This window comes from Pan paniscus, chromosome 3, assembly GCF_029289425.2.
Source record: "Pan paniscus chromosome 3, NHGRI_mPanPan1-v2.0_pri, whole genome shotgun sequence".
In the NCBI taxonomy this organism is placed as follows: domain Eukaryota; kingdom Metazoa; phylum Chordata; class Mammalia; order Primates; family Hominidae; genus Pan; species Pan paniscus.
The window spans coordinates 25,503,421-25,527,117 of NC_073252.2; the positions used below are offsets into that span (position 1 = coordinate 25,503,421).

At 37.1% G+C, this 23,697-nt stretch overlaps 1 protein-coding gene across 2 annotated transcripts in view; it reads left to right on the plus strand.

Moving 5' to 3' along the window:
• Positions 1-23,477, plus strand: part of PI4K2B (phosphatidylinositol 4-kinase type 2 beta) — a 45,247-nt gene extending 21,770 nt beyond the window's left edge. Inside the window, exons 4-10 of one of the 2 annotated variants that reach the window (XM_034958385.3) lie at positions 708-839; positions 3,218-3,371; positions 4,703-4,770; positions 8,154-8,253; positions 12,850-12,983; positions 13,550-13,609; positions 21,398-23,477. In XM_034958385.3, the coding sequence (XP_034814276.2) occupies positions 708-839; positions 3,218-3,371; positions 4,703-4,770; positions 8,154-8,253; positions 12,850-12,983; positions 13,550-13,609; positions 21,398-21,571 (822 nt within the window). In that variant the 3' untranslated portion in view covers positions 21,572-23,477. The remainder of the gene's footprint in view (positions 1-707; positions 840-3,217; positions 3,372-4,702; positions 4,771-8,153; positions 8,254-12,849; positions 12,984-13,549; positions 13,610-21,397) is intronic. The other variant, XM_034958386.3, reaches the window with a different exon arrangement.
• Positions 23,478-23,697: the final 220 nt, after the last annotated feature.

Below are 23,697 nucleotides of genomic sequence, written 5' to 3' on the forward strand. Positions count from 1 at the left end.
CTGGGCTCAGGTGTTCCTCCCACCTCAGCCTCCTGAGTAGCTGGGACTATAGGCACATACCATCATGCGCCTGACACCCACATCCTTTCTGTTCTTTTCTTTTTTTTGAGACAGGGTCTCGTGCCCAGGCTGGAGTATAGTGATGCAATCATGGCTCACTGCAGCCTTGTCCTGCTGGGCTCAGGTGATCCTCCCATCTCAGCCTCCTGAGTAGCTTGTAATACAGGCATCACCACCACACCCAGCCAGCTTTTGTATTTTTAGTAGAGATGGAATTTCTCCATGTTCCCCAGGCTGGTCTCAAACTCCTGAGCTCAAGCAGTCTACCTGCCACAGCCCCCCAGAGTGTTGGGATTACAGGCATGAGCCACTGCACCCAGCTAACCTGGCATCCTTTCTAAATTTTTCCTTGAAGCCTTCTTCCTTAAAATGTTTATTCCTAAGTCTACAGTTCAATACTGTTACTTTGACCACTGGCAAATTTAGGCCTTTAAAAGGCTTTTATACCACTCTCAGAAAGAAATATGTGCCCTTCATTTAACAAGGCTTTGCAAAATTCCCTGGCTTTTCTGTTTTAGATTCTCTGGGGCCTTTATTACAGGGTTAAACTTTGCTAATTTTCATCATTAGAGTGAGTTTCATGGTGTATATGAAAAGAGATACTATAATGCAAATTCTAACCATTTTTCTGAATTGTATGTTTCTAGGTGGTTTGGCTTGTCAGTGAGACATTTAACTATAATGCGATTGACCGTGCAAAATCAAGAGGCAAAAAGTATGCTTTAGAAAAAGTGCCAAAAGTGGGTAGAAAGTTTCATAGGATAGGACTCCCTCCTAAGGTAAGTTTCTCTGATAAGCTGTATTTAGAGGGCATTTGGGCACATACATCCTGAGCTCTAGGAGCCAGGCATTGTGCTGTTAGCTGTGGATATTATGGCACAGATTTTTCATCTTCCAGGAGCTTATAGTAAACAGGTAATTTCAGTGTAATATAAAGCTGTTGAGATGACGGTAAGTTTAGGGAGCTCTAAGAGGATAGATGGATGCCTAACCCAGTTTAGAGGGATGGGAGGTGTTTCCAGGAAGAGGTTGCATGAAAGGCTTATAAAGTAATGGGTAAAACCACAGGTCTGGAATCAGACCTAATCCCAGCCTCTTTGCTAGTTTGCTGGGATTAGGTCTGATTCCAGAACTTACCTCGGGTAAGTTCTTTACTTGCTCTTTCTCTCTGTTTTTTTTTGATAGAGGGTCTCACTCTGTTGCCCCAGCTGGAGTACAGTGTTGTGAACAGGGCTTACTGCAGCCTCGACCTCGTGGGCTCAAATAATCTTCCTGCCTCAGCCTTCTGAGTAGCTGGGACCACAGGTGCACACCACCATACCTGGCTATTTAAAAAAATTTTTTTTTGTAGAGATAGAGTCTCACCATGTTGCCTAGGCTGGTCTTGAATTCCTGGGCTGAAGCAATCCTCTCGCCTTGGCCTCCCAAAGTGCTGGGATTACAGGTGTTAGCCGCTGTGCCTGGCCAAGTTCCTTACTCTAAGCCCCAGTTTCTATAAAATGAGAATGACAAAAACTACCTCTTAGGTTGTTGTGAGGAGAAAACTAAGAAATTCATGTCAAGGACTTGGTACATAGTAAAGGTTAAGTAAATGGCAGCAGCTATGTTTACTTACTACACATTAGATTTTCTTTTTTCTTATCACCTTTAAGTAAACCTGAGGGATGATGAGCAGCCAGCTAAACAAGGGTAGAGAGGGTTAATGGGAAAGGCATTCTAGAAAAAGCTTTAAGACTTATTTTTTAGAAATGTATTTGGCTTATGATTTTCTTGCTTCCATACATTTATCTAGATAAAAAGAATTTCAGTAGGAATTCATCGTTAACCTAACTTTTAAGATAAATTTTACTCAAAGTGGGCAGGAAGTTTGAAAGTTTTTAAAAGGCTTGTTCTTCCTTAGACATGCTGAAATAAGCGTGACTAAAGGAGGATGTTATTTCCATATTTATGAGTACTAGGTCTTAGTTATAAGTATTTTAAAGAACACTTTTAGGAAATCATGAAAATTTCATGCCAACAACAAAAACATTAAGTGTTAGAATAAAAAGCAGATTTTCTTTGTGGTGATTTGTTTGTATTTTTGAAGCAAACTAGGGTTACCTATTACCTGTTTGTCACGTGCTACTTAAATTTGTATTTCCTTCTCCAACAAATTGTTTACTATTAACTAGTAATCTTAGTAACAAAAATGCCTTCTTAAATGGTCATATCTTCAAGGAAAGGACTTTTTTTAAAACCACTATCAATATTATGATTAATAGATTCGTTCTTTAAAATTTAAGACTGGGTATTTAATCTGTGTGGTTAAGGAATCTGTCCTTTTTTTTTTTTTTTTTTTTTTTTTTGAGACAGTCTCGCTGTGTCGCCTAGGTTGGAGTGCAGTGGTGCAATCTTGGCTCACTGTAACCTCCGCCTCCCGAGTTCAAGCGATTCTCCTGCCTCAGCCTTCTGAGTAGCTGGGACTACAGGCATGTGCCACCACACATGGCTAATTTTTTGTATTTTAAATAGAGACAGGGTTTTTACCATATTGGCCAGGCTAGTCTCAAACTCCTGGCCTCAAGTGATCCACCCGCCTCAGCCTCCCAAAGTGCTGGGATTACAGGTGTGAGCCACCACACCTGGCCTCATCCTATTTTTAAAATAAAATAATTTATTTAGAATTCAAAGAAAGAGTCTTAACAACTAAAAAAAAAAAAAAGAAAGAAAAAAATTATTTATTGTATTTTATGTCATAAAAAGAATCTGGAAAAGTTCAGATAAAATTGCACTGTTACTGAATAAGCAGGATAGGTTTAAAATTTGGCCTCCATAATTAAATGCACCTTAATGAATATTTTTAGAAAAACAGTATTCTTTTTCAGAGTGTCACCTTGAAGACACATGTTTATTCTTTTTTTAAATTTTCCCAAAAAGCTGCTATGCTCCTTGAAAGTCTAGGGGTAAGCATTTTTTATTTGCTATGTATTCTTTATGTGATTATTTAAAATTAGTGTATAAAAATGGTTTTCTTGATAAATGTGGCTTATCTAAATTAGTGTTAAGTCTTCTTATTGTGTTTACATGACATATTTTTTGACGGTACTGCTGAGAAATATAAATATTAATCCCCTTGTTCTTGTACTTTCTTTTCTAACTATAGTTCTTAAAATTATAGATTGGTTCCTTTCAGTTATTTGTTGAAGGTTACAAGGAGGCTGAATATTGGCTTAGGAAATTTGAAGCTGACCCTTTGCCTGAGAATATTAGAAAACAATTTCAGTCACAATTTGAAAGATTAGTTATTTTGGATTACATCATCAGAAATACAGGTATTGAAGTTCTCTCATTTGTTCACGTAAATCTTGTTCATTTTCAAACTATATTCTTGTTATCCAAATCAAAGCGGTAAACTTTTGTTGCAGAAGTCTTGAAGCCACTTTCTCTGTCTGTCTTGGCAAGCAGATGTAGTATTCACTCTCCTGGGCAGAATTCATCCTGTGTGGGATAGATTCTGACTCATAGCAGGCTCCTAGATCAGTTCCTGTCCCCTAGGGAGGAATTTCCTAGGGGCAGGGCAAAGTCAGATATTGGAAATGTTATCTGCATAATGTGAGTAATTAAGGCTTCATTGTATAAATTATGTTAGGTGCTTATTTTGACATTATGTAACTCTTAGTGTAGTCTATAAATACACTAAACTCTTAATTTTTCCTGTGCTATAAAGGAGCAATGACATAGACCAGGGATGTCCAGTCTTTTGGCTTCCCTGGGCCACACTGGAAGAAGAATTGTCTTGGGCCACACATAAAAACAGTAACACTAATGACAGCTGATGAGCTTAAAAAAAAAAGTATAAAAAAAAATCTCATAATGTTTTAAGAAAGTTTACAAATTTTTGTTGGGCCACATTCAAAGCCATCCTGGGCAGCATGCGGCCTGCAGGCCACGGGTTGGATAAGCTTGATGTAGATTATCCAAAGCAGGGGCTCCCCCATTGTGGGTCCCTGGACTGTCAGGGTCAGCATTACGTGAGAATTTGTTAAACATGCATCTTCTCAGACACTACGCTGGACCTTTTGGAACAGAAATTGCAAGTGGGTGCTGGCAGGCTGGGTTTTAATGTACCCTCCAGGTAATTCTGATGCATTCTGAAGTTTGAGAACCACTGGTTCAAAATGTTTTCTTATTTAGTTTTTGGAAAAGAATCAAATAATTTTCCAGATTTACTTTCTTAATTTATATATATATATTTGTAGTCTAGACTACTTCTATGCTGACATGAGGTGAGCCTGCTTAGAAATTTGCCTAGAAATAGGGGGTTAATGCTTTTTCTTCCTAAAGTGAAGAAAAGCTCTTTGATTTTAATAACCTTGATTTAATAATTGTATCACCTCACAGGGTAGTTTTGAGGATTACATGAATTATTACATACTAAGCACTTAAAACAATGTCGGCCCAGAGAAAATATTCAATAAATGTTAGCTCACATTTATGTTTTTTTTTTTTTTTTAGTTTCTTTGTGTTAAACTGTGACCTTTAATATGCTACAGATAACCAGTGAAAGTCTCAAAAATCAGGAGATCACTAGAGTTTTCTCATTGATATTAAGCCATGATGTCCATAGAAATGAAGTAACAGATTTTCTTGTTTGTTTTGAAAGACAGGGGCAATGATAATTGGTTAGTCAGATACGAAAAGCAGAAATGTGAAAAGGAAATTGACCATAAGGTAAGGAAATTTACAATTTTATATGTTTATATATATATATATATACACACACACACACACGTGTATATAATTGTGTATAACTTGTGAATATTATATATATATATTCAATTTCTGTAAAAGATTACTTTAAGTTATTCTTCACCATTTCCTCCTTCTTTCACTTAATCCTTGGTTTTTAAATCTACTTTCTCTGTTTTTCTCACACTTTTTATTTTCATCACTTGTTTACATTGCATTTCTTGATTCTTGATTTTTTTTTTTTTTTAGAGGTGGGATTTTGCCGTGTTGGCCAGGCTGGTCTTGAACTTCTGGCCTCAAGCAATCCATCTGCCTTGGTCTCCCAAAGTGCTGGGATTACAGTCATGTGCCACCACACCCAGCCAGTTCTGTTTTTTCTTTTATTAATTGTTGGGCAGCTTTATTTTTTATTTCATATTAGAATAGAAGAATAATACCTGCCTAGTACTTTTTTAGAGTTTGAGAAATATATAGAATCCCCATATTTTGCTTTTATGTAATAAAGGCTTCTGGGATTTTTGTTCACCATGTTTGTATTTTACTAATTCACTTTCTTCTGAGTCCTTTCATTCAGTATTAGATAATACAATATTACCTAATAAATGGAACATGTGTGCTTAACCTGCGAATCATGTCCACTGAACTTAAAAAAAGTATTAAATACTTTTGCTATTTATAAGACGCTAGTTTTAACATATATAATAGACTGCATAGAGCCTCAACACTGATAATGAGAGTTATAGATTTTAGAGTAATTGCTATCGACTTTGAGTACCAAGTTGAAGTTTTAGATATTTACATAAGTTTTTTTTATAAAATACTTTTACAAGTTTAAAACAGTTTGTACATTTGGGAAAGTTTTAAGTGATTAAAAATATTTCTTCAATATTTATAATTTATGTTCTCAAGTAATGACTTAAAGCTGTTGCATCATTTTTAAAAGTTTGTGCTTTTAAATGTTTATCAAGGATATTTAAAAATACATATTCATAGCACTTAGCAATAAAAAGGAACAAACGATACAATAGCATGGATGAAACTTAAAATTATGCTGAGTGAAAGAAGCTACACATAAAGGGAACATATTGTATGATTATATTTATATTTAAAAATTAGAAAATGCAAACTAGTTTCTAGTGACAGAAAACAGACCAGTAGTTGCCTGGTCTTGGGGTAGAGGGAAGGCTGGACTGCAGAGGGACACAAGGAAACTTTGGCGTGGAAGTTTCACATATGTCAAGGCTCATCACATTGTACTTGTTAATATAGGAAGTCAATTGTGTATAAATTATACCTTAATAAAGTTGTAAATAGGAAAGAATAGTAAAAATAATAATAAATGGCAGTTGTAGCAGAAATGGGCTTAAAATACAAACATAAATGCTCATATGTATAAGCTCCTGGGCCGGGCACAGTGGCTCATGCCTGTAATCACAGCACTTTGGGACGCCAAGGTGGGAGGATTGATTGAGTCCGGGAGTCTGAGACCCTGTGTCTACAAAGAATTAAAAAAAAATCTTTTTAAAGCACCACTTAAGGATAAAAGACTTAAAGATAGTAGAAAAAGTAAAGTGAAATAAATTAGCCGGACATGGTGGCAAGCACCTGTGGTTCCAGCTATTCGGGAGGCTGAGGTGGGAGGATTGCTTGGGCACAGGAAGTCAGTGCTGCAGTGAGTTGTGGTTGTGCCTCTGCACTCTAGCTTGGGTGACAGAGCAAGACCCTGTCTCCAAAAAATAAAAAAAATTAAAGATAATTAAATAACATAAGCTCCCCAAATTATTTTATTTGTATATCTTGAGCTGTTAGATTTTGCTGAAAATTCTTTTGCTCTAAGTATTTTGTGCACTTTCAGTGAGGTGTAAGACATTTGATATAAACTAAAAGAAATAAAGTTGGCGTACCTCACATCAGCCTTCACTGTAGTGCTTTTAAATTAAAAATTTTCTGTTTTACTTTTTGTTATTGTATCTAGGCCACTTAGTAATGGCCATCTATCTTTAATCAGAATACTCTTCTTTTTTCTTTAAAAAACACACACTTTTAAATTTATTCTGTTTTAATTTCTAAGTAAAGCAATTCCAAAAATATGAAGTTAACATCAGAGCCGTGTGAACCACCGTGGTAAAATAAAACAGATATTCACAATAATTACCTCTAAAGATAATTCAGCTTGATAAATTACCTTCCGCAGAAATACTCTTTAACATGAAAACCCTCTTTCTCCTGAGATCTTTATTTCTGTTGTGGAAGAATACAGAAGTTAGGAACGGCCTACCGTATTAATACATTCTCACACTGCTATGAAGAAATACCCAAGGCTGTGTCATTTATAAAGAAAAGAGACTCACAATTCTGCATGGCTGGGGAGGCCTCAGGAAACTTACAATCATGGCAGAAGGCACCTCTTCACAGGGTGGCAGGAGAATGAGTGTAGGAGAAATGCCAGACGCTTGCAAAACCATCAAATCTCATGAGAACTCACTCACTGTCACGAGAACAGCATGGCAGAAACTGCCCCCATGATCCGATTACCTCCACCTGGTCCCGCCCTTGACACATAAGGATTACAGGTATTACAATTCAAGATGAGATTTTGGGTGGGGACACAGCCAAAAAATAACACCTACATTCAAGAATATCTTGAGGTTCCTTCTACTAGATCTTATTATATTTAATTATGGTCTTTGAAGGAGTTTCATTTAGAAACATTTTGCATTTGATTTATTTCTTTGGGACCCTAAGAAAGACTAGGTCTTAATAAGGTGATTTTATTAAGGTGTTTAAAAAAATTAGTAATATTTTACATCATACATTTAAGCAATGAATCTAGCAGTAAATTATCTAGAACATCACTTTTTAAAGTCACAATATTTTCAAGCCTTTTAAAGAGAAAAAACTTGAAACCATTACTGAGTAATGGTATAATATCAAATTTTAAAAAATAGTGGTTAGGAAATACACTGTTTTTTCAGTCTCTTCCATTCCTGTGTGAATTTGTACTTTTTCTGGTAACATTGTTAATTTTTATAGGCTCATCCGAGAGAATATGTTCTTAAACCTCAATAATTTTTTTTTTTTTTTTTTTTTTTTTTTTTTTTTTTTTTTTTTTTTTTTTTTTGAGACGGAGTCTCGCTCTGTCGCCCAGGCTGGAGTGCAGTGGCACGATCTCGGCTCACTGCAAGCTCCGCCTCCCGGGTTCACGCCATTCTCCTGCCTCAGCCTCCCGAGTAGCTGGGACTACAGGCGCCCGCTACCACGCCCGGCTAATTTTTTGTATTTTTAGTAGAGACGGGGTTTCACCGTATCCTTTGGGAATATTTATATAGGTTCTTTTATCAACATATCATTTTTCTACTCTATAGGAATCAAAGTGGATTGATGATGAAGAATTCCTTATTAAAATAGCTGCAATTGATAATGGTCTAGCATTTCCTTTTAAACATCCTGATGAATGGAGAGCATGTGAGTATTTAGAACCTTCTGTAGAGTCTATAATTACCTTTTCTCCAGAATGAGAAGGGAAAAAAATTTACAGATACCATAGCGGAGGAAAAAGTAGATGAAATATGATTATTCATTAAGGCTCAGTTTTAGGCATTAGGGATGCAAATGTATACTACAGGGTCTTGCTATGAATTTTTTGCTTATTCTGGGATGACTGGTTTTGATTTTTAGGTTTTGTGTTATCCTTGGAAAATGAGTTTAGTAGTGTTCCAGTTTTTAAAAAATATATAACATTGAAATTATTTTAATATTTTGGTAGAACTATATTTTACATTTTTGGTTGTATTCACTTCTAAAACAATTTAGGCCTGCCCTCCACCTGACCTCATTTTTAGGGAGTAGTGCTTTAATTGCTTTCCCAGTCTCTTTTGTGGTAAATGATTATGTTTTCTACATCTTCTTGAACCAGTTTTAGGCACTTTTATTTTGCTTAAAATTTTCCATGATTCTTGAGTTTTAAATTTATGAGTATAGCATTTTATTAGAATTCTCTTATAATTAAAAAAATTCCCTCTGTGCGTATTGAGTATTTAGGGAGTTAAATGAAATGATTTCTGTAATTTGCCTTAAAATATTGGTGGTGTGGACCAGGAGGGATAAATAAAGCCAGTTTTGCAAAAAAATTGGTAATAATTGAGTTAACATGGGAGTTTATTATAGTTGTTTTCTGATATTTGTATGTGTTTAAAATATATGGGCCAGGCATGGTGGCTCACACCTGTAATCCCAGCACTTTGGGGGCTGAGGCTAGCAGATCACTTGAGCTCAGGAGTCCAAGACCAGCCTGGGCAACATGGCGAAACCCCATCTCTACAAAAAATACAAAAATGAGCCAGGTGTGGTGGCCAATGCCTGTAGTCCTAGCTACTTGGGAGACTGAGGTGAGAGGATTACTTGAGCTTGGGAGGTGGAGGTTGCAGTGAGCCAAGATGGCACCACTGTACTCCAGCCTGGGTGACAAGAGTGTAAGGCCCTGTCTCAAAAATAAAATAAAAAATATATAGTATGTTTAAAAAATCTGGCTGGGTGCAGTGGCTCACGCCTGTAATCCCAGCACTTTGGGAGGCTGAGGTGGGTGGATTACCTGAGGTCAGGAGTTTGAGATCAGCCTGGGCAACATGGTGAAACTCCATCTCTACTAAAAATACAAAATTAGCTGGGTGTGGTGACACATGCCTGTAATCCCAGCTACTCGGGAGGCCGAGGCAGGAGAATCGCTTGAACCTGGGAGGCAGAGGATGCTGTGAGCCAAGATCGCGCCATTGCACTCCAGCCTGGGCAACAAGAGTAAATCTCTGTCTCACCAAAAAAAAAAAAAAAAAAAAAAATTTGTATCCATGATATGTCTCTTTTAAATTCCTTCAATTTATTAGTGAGCCTTTTACTCATTAGGCTTGCCAAAGATTTGTCTATGGTTAAGCATTGGTCCTTCTATTTATTTAATTATTTATGCTCTTTTTCCCCAGATAATTGCCTTTTTATTTTATAGATCAGGCTTTTAGTTTGTTTGCTTTTTCTTTTATAGATTTATGTTTTCCATCATTATTCTTTTCTCCTATTATGTTCATGCTATATTGCTTTCCTATAAATGCATATTAGGCCTCATACTTTCCTCTGGGTATCATTTTGGCTAAATCACGGGTTGCACAGGTGGTACTCTATGGCTCTGCTTTACATACTCATATTTTCTGACTTTCTTTTTGACAGGAATAATTTAGAAGTATTTTGTTTGATCTTAAAATTTCTACGTCAGCTTATTTTAATTGTCCATTATTACTATTTCTAAGAAACTGTTCATTGTTATTTTCCAGCATTATTGCATTGTGATCTGTGAATATGGCCTGTGTAAATTCTGTTTTGCAATTTGTTAGTAATTTCTGTGTGATCCTATATATGGCCTATTTAGAGGATAGTATTTGAAAAGAATGAGGACAAAATTCTGTCTGCTAACCTGAAGGTTGTTAGTCATATCATATCCTTTACTTATTTTCTGACTATTTAATCTGTTAATTTTCAGAGGAAATTAATGATCACTGTGATTGTGATTTTGTCAGTTTTTTCTTCAATTTCTATGCATTTTTTGCTTTGTATTTCACGTGTGTAGAGGTCCAGTTGTTTATCTTCCTGGTGGCTTCTTTTTTTTTTTTTTTAATCAGTGTGAAATATGTCCCACTTTGTGTATACCTCAGTGGCCTTTGCTTTTCTTATTTGGTTTTCTGTAACATTGTTATACCTCCGTTCATTTTGTTAGCATATACCTGGTATTATTCTCTACATTTATGCATGTGTGAATGAATGACAAGGTCCCCCTCTGTCATCTAGGCTGGATTGCAGTAGCATGCTCATAGCTTACTGCAGCCTCAAACTCCTGGCTCAAGCAATCCTCCTGCCTCAGCCTCTCAAGTAGCTGAGACTACAGGCACACGCCATCACACTCAGCTAATCTACTTTTATTTTTAACTTTTATCATTTTGTTTTAGATATATGACTTATGAAGAATACTTAGCTGTTTTTTTAACCCAGTCTGAGTCTTTTAATAGGTGCACTTTGTAGTTTAAGTCTCAATAAACTACTGATATGCTTAAGCTTTTCCTGCCATCTTATTTTTTTCCTATTAAACATGAATTGTAATTTGTTCTTTTTTGCTTGTCCTGTCTTTTATTGAACTGACTTGAAATGTCTTGGTTCCATTTTATTATTTTCTCCTAATGGTTTGGAACCTTTATGCAAATTGCATTTGTAAAGGGTTTAAAGGATACATCTAGGAAATTTTACCAAACATGCAGTTGGGGATTAAAGGTTGGAGCTTGAAAAGGAATTGGTAGTGGGGATATAGTTTTTATTTCTTTTTCTTTTTCTTTCTTTTTTTTTGGTTTTCTGGGATATGAGAGAGAGGAAATAGCTTTTAAACTGTCATCTTGTTGATGGAAGCCATGGTAGTGTTTGCTATTACTGAGGAAAATCACAGAGAACAAACACTGTTGCCTAGCACAATGCCAGGTACATAAGTATTCAGTGAATGTTTTATGAATGCTTAAATAATAGAGAAGAGAAAGGACTAAGTGTGGAATCAGGGGTAACAGTGACATTGAAAGAGGGGAGGAAAAACTAGCAAAAGAGAGAAGGAGTAGCTTACAAGACTGAAGGTTAACTCAGAGTGGTATCTCCAACACCACAGAGGAGAGAATTTCATAAAAGAGATGATAGAAAACAGTGCTACATGCTACAGAGAGATTAGGTAGCATGACAACTGCAAGTGAGCCTTTGGACAGACCCTTGGGTCTGGTGACTGGTGGCCTTAGGAGAGAGTGTTTAGATGGTAGTACTAGAAGTTGAGTGTTGGGATTAAATGTAGAGGCAGATGAAAAATAAGGGCCTTTCTTCTATGAAATTATTCAGGGAAAACTAAAAAGAAAACTGGACATATCTACAAGGGGATGTGAGCCAGGGGAAATGCTTTCTTTAGAATGAAAAGTGACCTTCCTACTGTGTGCAATGAGATAGATCAAGAAGTGAGAGCCAGGCGCTGAGGCGCACTCCTGTAGTCCTAGCTACTTGGGAGGCTGAGGCGAGAGAATTGCTTGAGCCCAGGGGATTGAGGCTATAGCGAACTATGATTGTGCCACTGCACCCCAGCCTGGGTGACTGAGGAGGAATGACTCCAAAGGCAGATTTCTTCTTCAGGGCTTTCAAAGTGGTAGGATCCACCAAAGCTGGGGATTCTCATTGGATATGCTCACAGTAGCTCTGTGGATGATCATGTCAAAAACCTTACACTCTTGCAGGAATCTGAATATGCACCCTCTCTAGAAGATTATACCTGTACAAATCTCTCTAGTCCTGGTGTAGTTTAGATTTAAATGGTCTTCTTGAGGGAGAATTAGAGATAGCTTAGAGTCATGGATCTTTTGTCTCTTAAAATGACTCACCCATTTACCTCCTAATGATTTCAAAGTTTAGAACATCTTCTGTGTACAAGTAAGTGGTCAATTTCTGATGATTTGTAGCTGTGGAGGCTAGGCAGACCTCAGCTGTGGTATTCAATCTGTGCCCAGGTGCGGTGATATGCACCTGTAGTTCCAGCTACTTTTGAAGCTGAAGTGGGAGAATCCCTTGAGTCCAGAAGTTCAAGGCTGCAGTGAGCTGTAATCTTGCCACTGCACTCCAGGTTGGGTGACACAGTGAGACCCATTATCTTAAAATATATATAATAATAAAAACAACCTGGGGCTGTGTACAAAGTATAGGTATTCATCAGTTTCTGAACTGAGGAACCAGATAGACTGAGGTACATTTAGAGCTATTTGAGATAGATTCATTATCTAAACTCTTACTCTTTACTGTCTAAAACTCAGAGACATTACTAGTTTACTATCTGAATTGACTGTCCAAATCTGAGTAATTTGGATTGCAGTGGATAGTTTTACTCCGATTAAGTTCTTATCCTGTCCTTTTTTGGGGAGAACCTAGGAGTTGTAGGAAAGAACCAGGAAAAATGTGAGTCTAAATAAACCATTTTCTACCACTGATTAGGAGAATGCTTTTTTCTATTAGATCCATTTCACTGGGCTTGGCTTCCTCAAGCAAAAGTTCCCTTTTCTGAAGAAATAAGAAACTTGATTCTACCATATATTTCTGACATGAACTTTGTGCAAGATTTATGTGAAGATCTCTATGAACTTTTTAAGGTAAGTTAATGCTTAGTTTGATTATTGCAGAAAATGAAATCTTAAAATAGAAGAGACTGCTTAATAGAGCTGATTTGCAGTTTTCTATTTCTCGTATTGCTGCTTGCCATAAAACCTGACAGGACAGGGAGGAATTAGCAGTTTTATTTACAGGAGCATAGATTCATAAAGCTATACTTACTATGAGCATTCTTTGAAGTGAGACTACATTAAAACTTAATTTGCTGTTTTCTTCAAAAGTTGAATTTTTACAAAAAGACCTATAAATAATAATACATATTTGGTGACCTGCTATGTTTTAGTTCTCTTAAAAAGCCTAAATTCATTGGCTGGAAAGTCATCTTAAATCCTTTCTGGAACAAGTTGGGGTCCAAATAAATAAGTCTATTCGTGTCATTCTGGGAGTATACAAAAATACCTCAGGTAAAAATATTATTTTTGTTTTATTTTATCAATTAGGAAAGCTTTTTAATGGCCTTATTTGCTGAGTTGAAGAGTTCATCTGTTTTCAAATATTTATATCAAAGTCTTTATTTTGGGAATTGTTTTTTTCCTTTCTATAATAGACTGACAAAGGATTTGACAAAGCCACTTTTGAAAGTCAGATGTCTGTGATGAGGGGTCAGGTAAGTTACCTTTTTATTTGTTCATAAGGATAAAAATCTCTTTGAAACAGTAGTCAACTGTTTTCCCCACTGTGATCTGGAGATGGAATTTTTAATACTACCTCTTATGCTGAACCAAAATAGCTCAGATTATTAGAAATGAAGTTGATTCGGCCGACTGCAGTGGCTCACGCCTGTAATCCCAGCGCTTTGGGAGGCCAAGGCGGGTGGATCACCTGAGGTCAGGAGTTCGAGACCAGCCTGGCCAACATGGTGAAACCCCATCTCTACTAAAAATACAAAAAAATTAGCTGGGTGTGGTGGCGGGCACCTGTAATCATAGCTACTTGGGAGGCTGCAGCAGGAGAATCGCTTGAACTCGGGAGGCAGAGGTTGCAGTGAGCTGAGATCACGCCACTGCACTCCAGCCTGAGCAACAAGAGCGAAACTCCATCTCAAAAAAAAAAAAAGAAATGAAGTTGATTCAAATAGTTTCTTCCCTCTATTATCTTATAAATTAGGTGGGGTTTTTTTTGTTTTTTTTTGTTTTTGAGACAGAGTCTCGCTCTGTAGCCCAGGCTGGAGTGCAGTGGAACAATCTCGGCTCACTGCAAGCTCCGCCTCCCAGGTTCATGCCATTCTCCTGCCTCAGCCTCCCGAGTAGCTGGGACTACAGGCGCCCGCCACCACACCCGGCTGATTTTTTTCTATATTTTTAGTAGAGACGGGGTTTCACCGTGTTAGCCAGGATAGTCTCGATCTCCTGACCTCGTGATCTACCCGCCTCAGCCTCCCAAAGTGCTGGCATCACAGGCGTGAGCCACCGCGCCCAGCCTAACTTAGGTATTTTTGACCTTGTTGTATACTGTTAATTTAGCTCAGTGTTTCCCCTGCTATGAATTGTTTGTCCCCATTTTGATAGCTATTTTCTTGGGCATCACTACCTTTTTCCCCCTCAGATCCACTCACTTAGACATTTCAGTACCAAGTTCTGTTGCCAATAGATTACTATTTTTTTTTTTTTTTTTTTTTTTGCAGAATGTGGCTTTTGCTAGAGCAGTCACTAAATAACCATGTCACCAAGATTGAGTATCAATTGTGACATGAAAAAACTAATTGTAACTCAGTCCTCTCCCTGACCCCCCTTTCCTCTTGTTTTTTTTTTTTTTTTCTTTCTTTCTTTCTTTTTCTTTTTTTGAGACAGACTCTTGCCCTGTCGCCCAGGCTGGAGTGCAATGGTGCGATCTCAGCTCACTTCAACCTCTGTCTCCCAGGTTCAAGGGATTCTCCTGCCTCAGCCTCCCAAGTAGTTGGGATTACAGGTGTGCATCACCACACCCAGCTAATTTTTTTGTATCTTTAGTAGAGATGGGATTTCACCATGTCGGCCAGGCTGGTCTTGAACTCCTGACCTTATGATGCAGCCGCCTTGGCCTCCCAAAGTGCTAGGATTACAGGCGTGTGCCACCGTGCCCAGCCCCTCCTCACCTTTAGTTAAAGGTTAGAAGTACAAGGCATTAAGTCTGCTGATGTGGATCTGCAGGCTGGGCTCACTGTTAGATGACTTCTGCTTCTTGGACTCTATGAATGGTATTTCTATTCCAAAAGCAAAGCTTGAAACATAAATAAATTATACTGTAAACATTGTCTTTTAGTGTCTTATAAATTAACATTCTCTTCCTAAAATATACATTTAAGGTAGCTGTTTGCCACAATACCTGTAGCAAAGAAGTACAAGTACATATAATTACACAGAGAATCATTCATTCATTCACCAAATGTTTATTGACAGAACTAGTGCTGGCCACTAGTCACTGGAGTTAAAGCAGTAAGCAAAACCAAGCTTCTGCTGTCATGGAGTTTTGCTCTGCAGAGAAGGCCAGGGCTCGGTGAAAAGGGACAGGTGATTATTAGCTCACACATCTCTCTGCTCCATCACATTTATGCAGTGCTTAATGCAGTCATGAGTTTTAAGTAGTTAAGTGAAGGCTCGAGAAATAGAATGGAGCCAGAGTATAGAGGGCCTTAAACACCAGAACGTAGATTCCACAAGGAAAGGATTGGAGCAGTTAGAAATTAAGCATTAAAGAAGGGCTGTGATGAGACAGAAGTTTTCGAAAAGGAGATCTTATTCTGGGTTTCTTCTATGAACTCCTTGAAATTGTGTATAAAATGTTAATATGTGCATTTTGGGTGTGAGAGAAGATAGGATTTATATCTCAGCAAAAATATTTATATCCCTCAAAAAAGTTAAGGACTACTGCAGAAGGCTGGGCTGGACAGATTTGCTTAGCAGATGAGGAGATGACAGCCAAGGAGCCTCACTAAGAGGCTTTTTCTGGTAATTGAGGCATCAATGGAAGGATTAGGTGATCAATGATTATAATCATGTTGCAGAGTTTTGCCATCCCAAAACTTATTTGAGCTAAATTTTTAGGCATAGATAAATATGCCTTGATTTGACCTTTCTGTTTGAAATAAATTGACTTGACATATCAATATGCTTCATCTTCTGGAACTTTCTTATCCCTAAAGGTTTATTTTTATTTTAGGAATCTGATTTAAAATAAAGAAGTAAATAAAAGCTGTTAAATAATTTTGTCAGCTTTAATTGTGGTTTAAAGTTAACACCTGAGGAATTTAAAAATACCTGTCTGGGTGCAGTGGCTCATGCTTGTAATCCCAGCATTTTGAGAGGCAGAGGAGGGCAGATTGCTTGAGCTCAGGAGTTCAAGATCAGCCTGGGCAAATGGCGAAACCCCATCTCTACAAAAAAATACAAAAATTAGCCAGGCATGGTGGCATGTGTTTGTAGTTCCAGCTGCCAGGAGCCTGAGGCAGGAGGATCACTTGAGCCCCAGAGGTGGGGGAGACTGCAGTGAGCTGAGATTGCACCAGTGCACTCCAGCCTGGGCAGCAGAGCAAGACCTTGTCTTAAAAAAAAAAAGCCTGTCTAAGAAGGTGTGGGAGTGTTCCAGTTCTGAGGCCTGTTACAAAGATGTGTCTGTGGCTGTCTCCTATTTTAGGTTTATTTACTCATATCTTATCTCATGTACAAAAGAAAAAGGCATTATAAAAATGAATGTAATAAAATATGAAGATGACAGGGTCAATAACTTAGGAGAGAAAGAAATAAAATGATGATACTTTGGTTATTATACGTTGTCACTTGATTTTGTTTTGTTTTTTAATTTTAATTTGATTTTGAGCTTTCCGATAGCCAAAAAAGATAATATGTCCTGACCATGTACATGACTGTGTAGCTCTCTGGTTTTGGCTGTTTTTACTTTTTTAAAAAAAGTTGGTCTAAGGCCAGGTGTGGTGGCTCACGGCTGTTGTCCCAGCTACTTGGGAGGCTGAGGCAGGAGGATTGTTTAAGCCCAAGAGTTCGAGGCTGTAGTACACTGTGATGACAGCTGTGCATAGCCACTGCACTGCAGCCTTGGCAACAGACCAAGACCTCATCTCTTAAGAAGAAGGGAAAAAAAGATCTAAAAAATCAGGTATTGGGCCAGGCGTGTTGGCTCACGCCTGTAATCCCAGTTTGGGAGGCCAAGGTGGGTGGATTGCTTGAGCCCAGGAGTTGAAGGTTGTAAGGAGCTGTGATCACACCACTACACTCCAACCTGGGCAACAGAGAAAGACCTTGTCTCTTAAAAAAAAAAAAAAAAAAAAAAAAAAAATTAACCTATATTCCAAACAACAGAATAATTACTTCAGCGAATTCCTCAAGTCAAAATACTTGTGTTATTTCTGTCAGTTATAAATATCATTTAAATCCCTCTCCCTTCCAGTTTTGCTTATTAACTTAATGGTTTGTGCTTTCTACAGCCAAGTCTTTTGCCCTAGTTTGTAGTAAGCCGTTAGTTTTATACATATATCAATGGCGTGCTCTAATTCTTCACATAAAGATGTGGACTGAAACAATATGAAAGTTTTTTTTTTTAATTCAGAGCTGGTAATAATGTTTATGAACGTTAAAGATAAACAATGTTTTGAATTTTATATTAAATAGCAATAGGTCTTAATCAGGGTAGGTAAAATTCATCTTATATTCTAATTTGGAACACTGAAACTGAGAATATATTTACTTATAAGCAATGTGAAATATATTTTCCATGTGACCTGAAAAAATGCAGAAATAATAACTAAAACTTTTTCTGAAAACATAATGAACTTACCTTCAGAGATTTATATACCAGAAACTCATTTACAGATTCAATAATAATTGACATTAAAGAAAGTGAAACTAACCCTTTAGTACCTCCTGGTACTTGACCCCTTACTGGACACTTTAATGATGCTTATTATTGTTTATCCTCAAAACACCTCCACAGAGTAGTCTACATTTTAGGTGGAATGACTTTGGCTCAAAGGGCTTTAATAACATGTATCTGTGAAATAAGGGGGCCTGCCAGCCTGGCCAATCGGCAACATTTAGGCATTGCCTCTGCCCAGGGCCCTTATCATCTCTCCTCTGGATTTACCGACATTCTAAGTTCACCCTCCCTCTTCTCCCATTCCTCTTCCACATTGAAACAAGAACAATCTCTAAAAACAAATCTGAGTATGTCTTCTGTTATTTAAAATTCCTATAATTTGTCCATGTGTACAGGCTCAAGTCCAGGCTTTCAGCACAGTCGACAACACAGTCGGGCTCCAAACAGTGCATCTACCTTTATCTCTTGCCGTTTTGCCCCGCTCCCTGGGCTTGGCAAATCTAAACTGCTCTTCCTTCCCCTTTCCCAGTGGTGCTCTTGTGCATGCGATTCTTTCCCCTCGATGCCTTGCCCTCTTTATCTAGGAAACAGTTTTTCTTTCAACCTCCATGTCAGTCTTCCTAAACTCCTCCTGTTCTGATTTTTGCAGCACTCCCTGGGAATATGCTGGTGTCACATTTTACTCAGAAATTTGGTTTTTAAATCAACATATGGGGTACATTGCTATAGAGAGATAGCTTAAAATCTACGACAAAGTAGAATATATGTGGTTTGATGTATATAGTGCAGTAATTCTCAGGCCCACGGAAATTTAAAGACCAGCGAACTAATCTAAAGGAAAGCAAAGTCAATATGTAGAAGCCCACAAGTTTATACCACCTGCCTGGACCACAGCTGTCACATCCCCGTCAAGCTGTCATTATGGCATGGGTGGAGAAGTGTAGTGTCTCCCCTGGCCTGCAGAATTTGCTCCATTCTATTTTTTTAAATAATCCACTCTGATTTAAACAGATAGTAATAGATTTGTTATTCTTTGAGAAATGAAAAACTAGGTGGTATGTGGGGGAGGGGATCAGATTTTAAAGTCAGGGCAGAGGTCCTTTCCATCACACACAAGTATTGTAATTACTTGTTCATGTGGCTGCTTCTAGAATTTGAGTTCTGTAAGGGCTTACATGGCTTTTCCCTCATTTGGTCCCCTCTTCTCCCCAACACCATGAGTGCTCAGTAAGTGTTTCCTTAGTAAATAAATGCAGGATTATCAAGTGTCTTCTGAATTCCCGGAGAAATATTAATAGGTTAATTTCAGGATTTAATAATTTATGCAATTTCTGTAACTGTTTGAAAATTAATAATTTGTAGAGCAACTTTCGTTTTCCTGTACTTTTTTTTTTTGGAGACAGAGTCTCCCTCTGTCACCCACGCTGGAATGCAGTGGCGCGATCTCAGCTCACTGCAACCTCTGCCACCCAGGTTCAAGCGATCCTTGTGCCCCAGCCTCCCTGATAGCTGGGATTACAGGCATGTGCCACCACACCCAGCTAATTTTTATTTTTTGTATTTTTGTGTGGAGATGGGGTTTCATCATGTTGGTCAGGCTGGTCTCAAACTCCTGGCCTCAAGTGATCCACCCGCCTTGGCCTCCCAAAGTGCTGGGATTACAGGCATGAGCCACCACACCTGGTTACCGTTTCTGTTTTCCATATTCTCTACAGGAGTCACATACTGTTCTTAGAGTCAGGAAAATATTAACTGTTACTTAAATTGGTATATTTAGACTAACATTTTTAGAATAGAATTTTTAAAACCCAAAGAGGAAACTAACCAAAACATTTCCTTCCTTAGCTGTGCTAGTGCACACTTTTATATTTGTGGTAGGAACAATGCTTATAATAAACTCAAATTTCGTAAATTCTTTTTTTCTTGTTATCCAAATGTAGTCAATTTAGGAAATTTTAAGGGAAGGCTGGGTGTGGTGGCTCATGCCTATAATCCCAGCACTTTGGGAGGCTGAGACGGGTGGATCTCTCGAGCCTAGGAGTTCAAGACCAGTCTGGGCAACAAAGCAAAACCCTGTCTCTCCACATAGTACAAGAACTAGCTGAGGTGGCATGTGCCTGTAGTCCCAGCTACTCTGGAGTCTGCGGTGGGAGGATCGCTTGAGCCCAGGAGGCAGAGGCTGCAGTGAACTGTGATTGCACCCTGCACTCCAGCCTGGATGACAGAGCAAGACCCTGTCTCAAAAACAAAACAAAACAAAACAAAACAAAACAAAGAAAATGTTAAGGGAAGAACTTAAAAGTGATCCTAAAACATAAACATAACCTATAACACTGTTACTAGTAAAGATCTATTTTCCTGATGTGTTAAATACTCCAAATATTCTACAAACTAAAATCATCTAGTTTGGCCAGCTGTGGTGGCTCACACCTGTAATCTCAGCACTTTAAGAGGCCAAGTCAGGAGGATTGCATGAGCCAGGAGTTCAAGATCAGCCCTGGCAACATAGCAAGACCCCATCTCTACAATCAATCAGTCAATCAATCAATCAATCAACCAACCATCTAGTTTATACTATTTAAAGTATTATGAAGTTAATTTATTAGTGTGGCTTTATGTGGAAACATTTATGCTTATCACTATTGACTAGTCTTTACAAGAACCAGTGAAATGCATAGGATGTATATATTAGATATTTTCAAATACCTGAAGGAGAAATCTGTATTTCTAAAATATACAAGAAAGGACATTTTTCCTAATATGCAGGGAAAAAAGACGAACTGCTATAATTTTATTTGACCTGAACAGACACCAGAATAATCTGTGTATTGTGTTTCATAACCTTATTTGCATGCCCAAGTAGAAATTCCCAGAGTATCTTTGAACATGATATGTAATATATTTTACTTTCCCTAATTTTATTTTTCTTATTAAGAGTAAACTCTTAAATGTACCTTTATTTGAAATGACTGCCTTCCCAAATTCTCTAACCTATTTGCCCTGCTTCATGCTTTCCCATAGCAATTTCACCTTCTAATACATGGCATAATTTACATATTCATGTTTATTGACTCTTCTCCCTGCTAAAGTGTAAGCTCTACGAAGGCAGCAATTTTGCTTGGTTTTTTTAAATATTGTATCCCTAGCACTTACAGCAGAACCTCGCACATAGTAGGCATACAATAAATTTGTTGAATGAATGGATAAGGCAAGTATTTAGTCAAAACCAGACTGTTTAAACCAGTATTTGTTGAGTTTTTATTTTAAATTGAATATGTATGTAGACCTCTTCACTTACCGTTCTTTGATTCCATTACTCCTGGACATAGGCAGGATATTCTAGAATATTTTAAACTTACCATCTGGCAAAAGTTATTTAATGCTAATTGTGTGTGTGTGTGTGTGCGTGTGTGTGTGTGTAAACATACATTCATATAATACATATTTATAACAGGTACTTATCTTCACAGTCTCTGTTGCTCATAAATGGATGAAATAAAAATTATAATGAATAAATGGTTTAAAAAATGTCAGTGAAGTGAAGCTTTTTATCTTTTTAAATTGGTAAAAATCTCTCTTCTTCCCACAGATCTTAAACCTTACTCAGGCATTGAGAGACGGGAAGAGTCCTTTCCAGCTAGTACAGATACCTTGTGTGATTGTGGAACGCAGTCAAGGTGGAAGTCAGGGTCGGATTGTCCACCTGAGCAATTCCTTTACCCAGACTGTCAATTGCAGGAAGCCATTTTTTTCCTCCTGGTAGTAAATGTCAGAGTAAGAGAAACAAACTGTTTAGAATTATCATGTTTTTAAAACATCATAGTAATATAAATCTGCTGTTAGGAGCTCCAGTTGCTAAAACCTCAACTTAAGTCTTTAAAAGGTTGTATTTTGAATGTAACCAAAAGTTTACAGTTTTTTGTCCAAATATTAAATTTCTATTTCAGGGAAGAAGTGCTATATCTCCTATATTGTATTTTTGTAGAAAATTTGTATTTTATGTTGTTGTTAGTTTAAAAGGTAATTTTACACATGCTGGAATGACTGTAATTACTCTAGAACTCCAAGTAGAATACAATAACTTTTAATATTGAGAAGAATGTTCATGCTAATTCTTCTTACATTACAAAAGGCCTTTGAGGATGCCTACATCTGAAATTGCTCTTGCGAACTTTAATAAAATAGTTAGCTAATAGAAAAACAGGTAAGAATAAAGCAATGTTGCCTTAATTTCAAAAGCTGCTATTTTAGAATTTGAATAAGTACTCCTAAAGTGACCATTATTAGGGACCAGAAAATTATATCTTGGCTAAGTAATAGAGGACCATTTTGGTTTTTGTACTTGAGAATATTTTTGGTGAATTACTTTGTTGTAGTGAGGAAAAAATCTAAAGAAATTTCCCCTTTTTTTAAAAAATGGAAATATTCAATTGAGACTTGAGGGGAATAATAGAAAATTAAGGTAGATCCCCAATATTTTGGAATACCAAAATTGCCTTAAAAATTCCCTTCTGTTTCTTATATGGGATCAAATACTTGAGATTAGTACTTCAGAGTACTGGCCTTGTTCAATTTAGTACTTCAATTAGTATTAAACTTCACTAAAAAGTAAACCATACTCCAAATTGTATATTGGATTGCATTTTGGGGTCCTAGGTCATATGTTCTTCAAAATTATTATGATTGTACTATTGTACTTGAAATTACAGATGTTATTATAATTACAGTCAAATGTAGACTATCAGGCCAAATTAAAGGGGAGCATGGCAGATAACCATAAAGTCATTTATATTTGATTTTGAAATGTATTTTTGTACTTTATTTTGAATATCATCCGTATGTCTGACATTATTGGAATTTGTAACACTGTTAATGCACTAAGTGATTTAAATTCAATTGATGAAGATGTGATTTTACAGAAGCAGAAGTTTCATTTTCTTGAGGCTTAAAACCAATATCACCACTCGGGCTTAACTGGGTAATTTGTAGTCTAGGCCTTTTGTTTTCTAAGCTTACTATCTTGTGTTTGTTTATTTGCTTTTAATGAAGTATTTTGTGTAGAAGGTTAAATTAGGATGCAAAACAGATCTGCCATTCCTTTTTCCCTTATATCTTCCTTTTGGTCTTCATGGACGAGATGAATGAGGATTCTGCTGCCCTGAGGGAGTTCATTGGAAACCTGTGTTCTCCTACCTCTTCCAACCTTCCATTAGCTCAATTTTGAGATAATGGAAAATTGACTGGAAATTCAAAACTCAAACTACTATCTTTAGATATAAACACTAGTAATTAAAATGTGCCTTTTGAAGATGTTTTCTAAGGGAAAGGAAATACGTTGCAGTGATGTGGGTACTGCTTTCATAAAACAGTTTTTTCAGTATTTTGAGAATTGCCATATTAATTTTTATAATGGAAAACTTAATAAATTGCTACTGTTTTATATCATAAAATTAAAATACCATGGTAATATTTGCAAAAGGTCTGGCCATACCAGAAAAGTACAGTTGAGATAGTTAAGATATAACCACAAGTCAGAGTACATTGGTTGTATTTTGTAAACTTTCATGAACTGAATTCTTATTTAAATAGTATGGTTCTTTTTCAATAAGTATATTTACAGTGTCAAATGTGGTAGACTAAAGGTAATAAAAATCATTGTCTTAAGATTATGTTCTTCTGTATGTATGTGTTTGGAATATTTAGAATGTTTATGAACACAATTACTATAAATGATGCCAAACTACCATTTTCTTCATATATTAAAGGTATAGTTTAATTCTTTTTTTTTTTTTTTTTTTTTTGAGACGGAGTCTCACTGTGTTGCCCAAGCTGGAGTGCAGTGGCATGATCTCAGCTCACCACAACCTTCATCTCCCAGGTTCAAGCAAT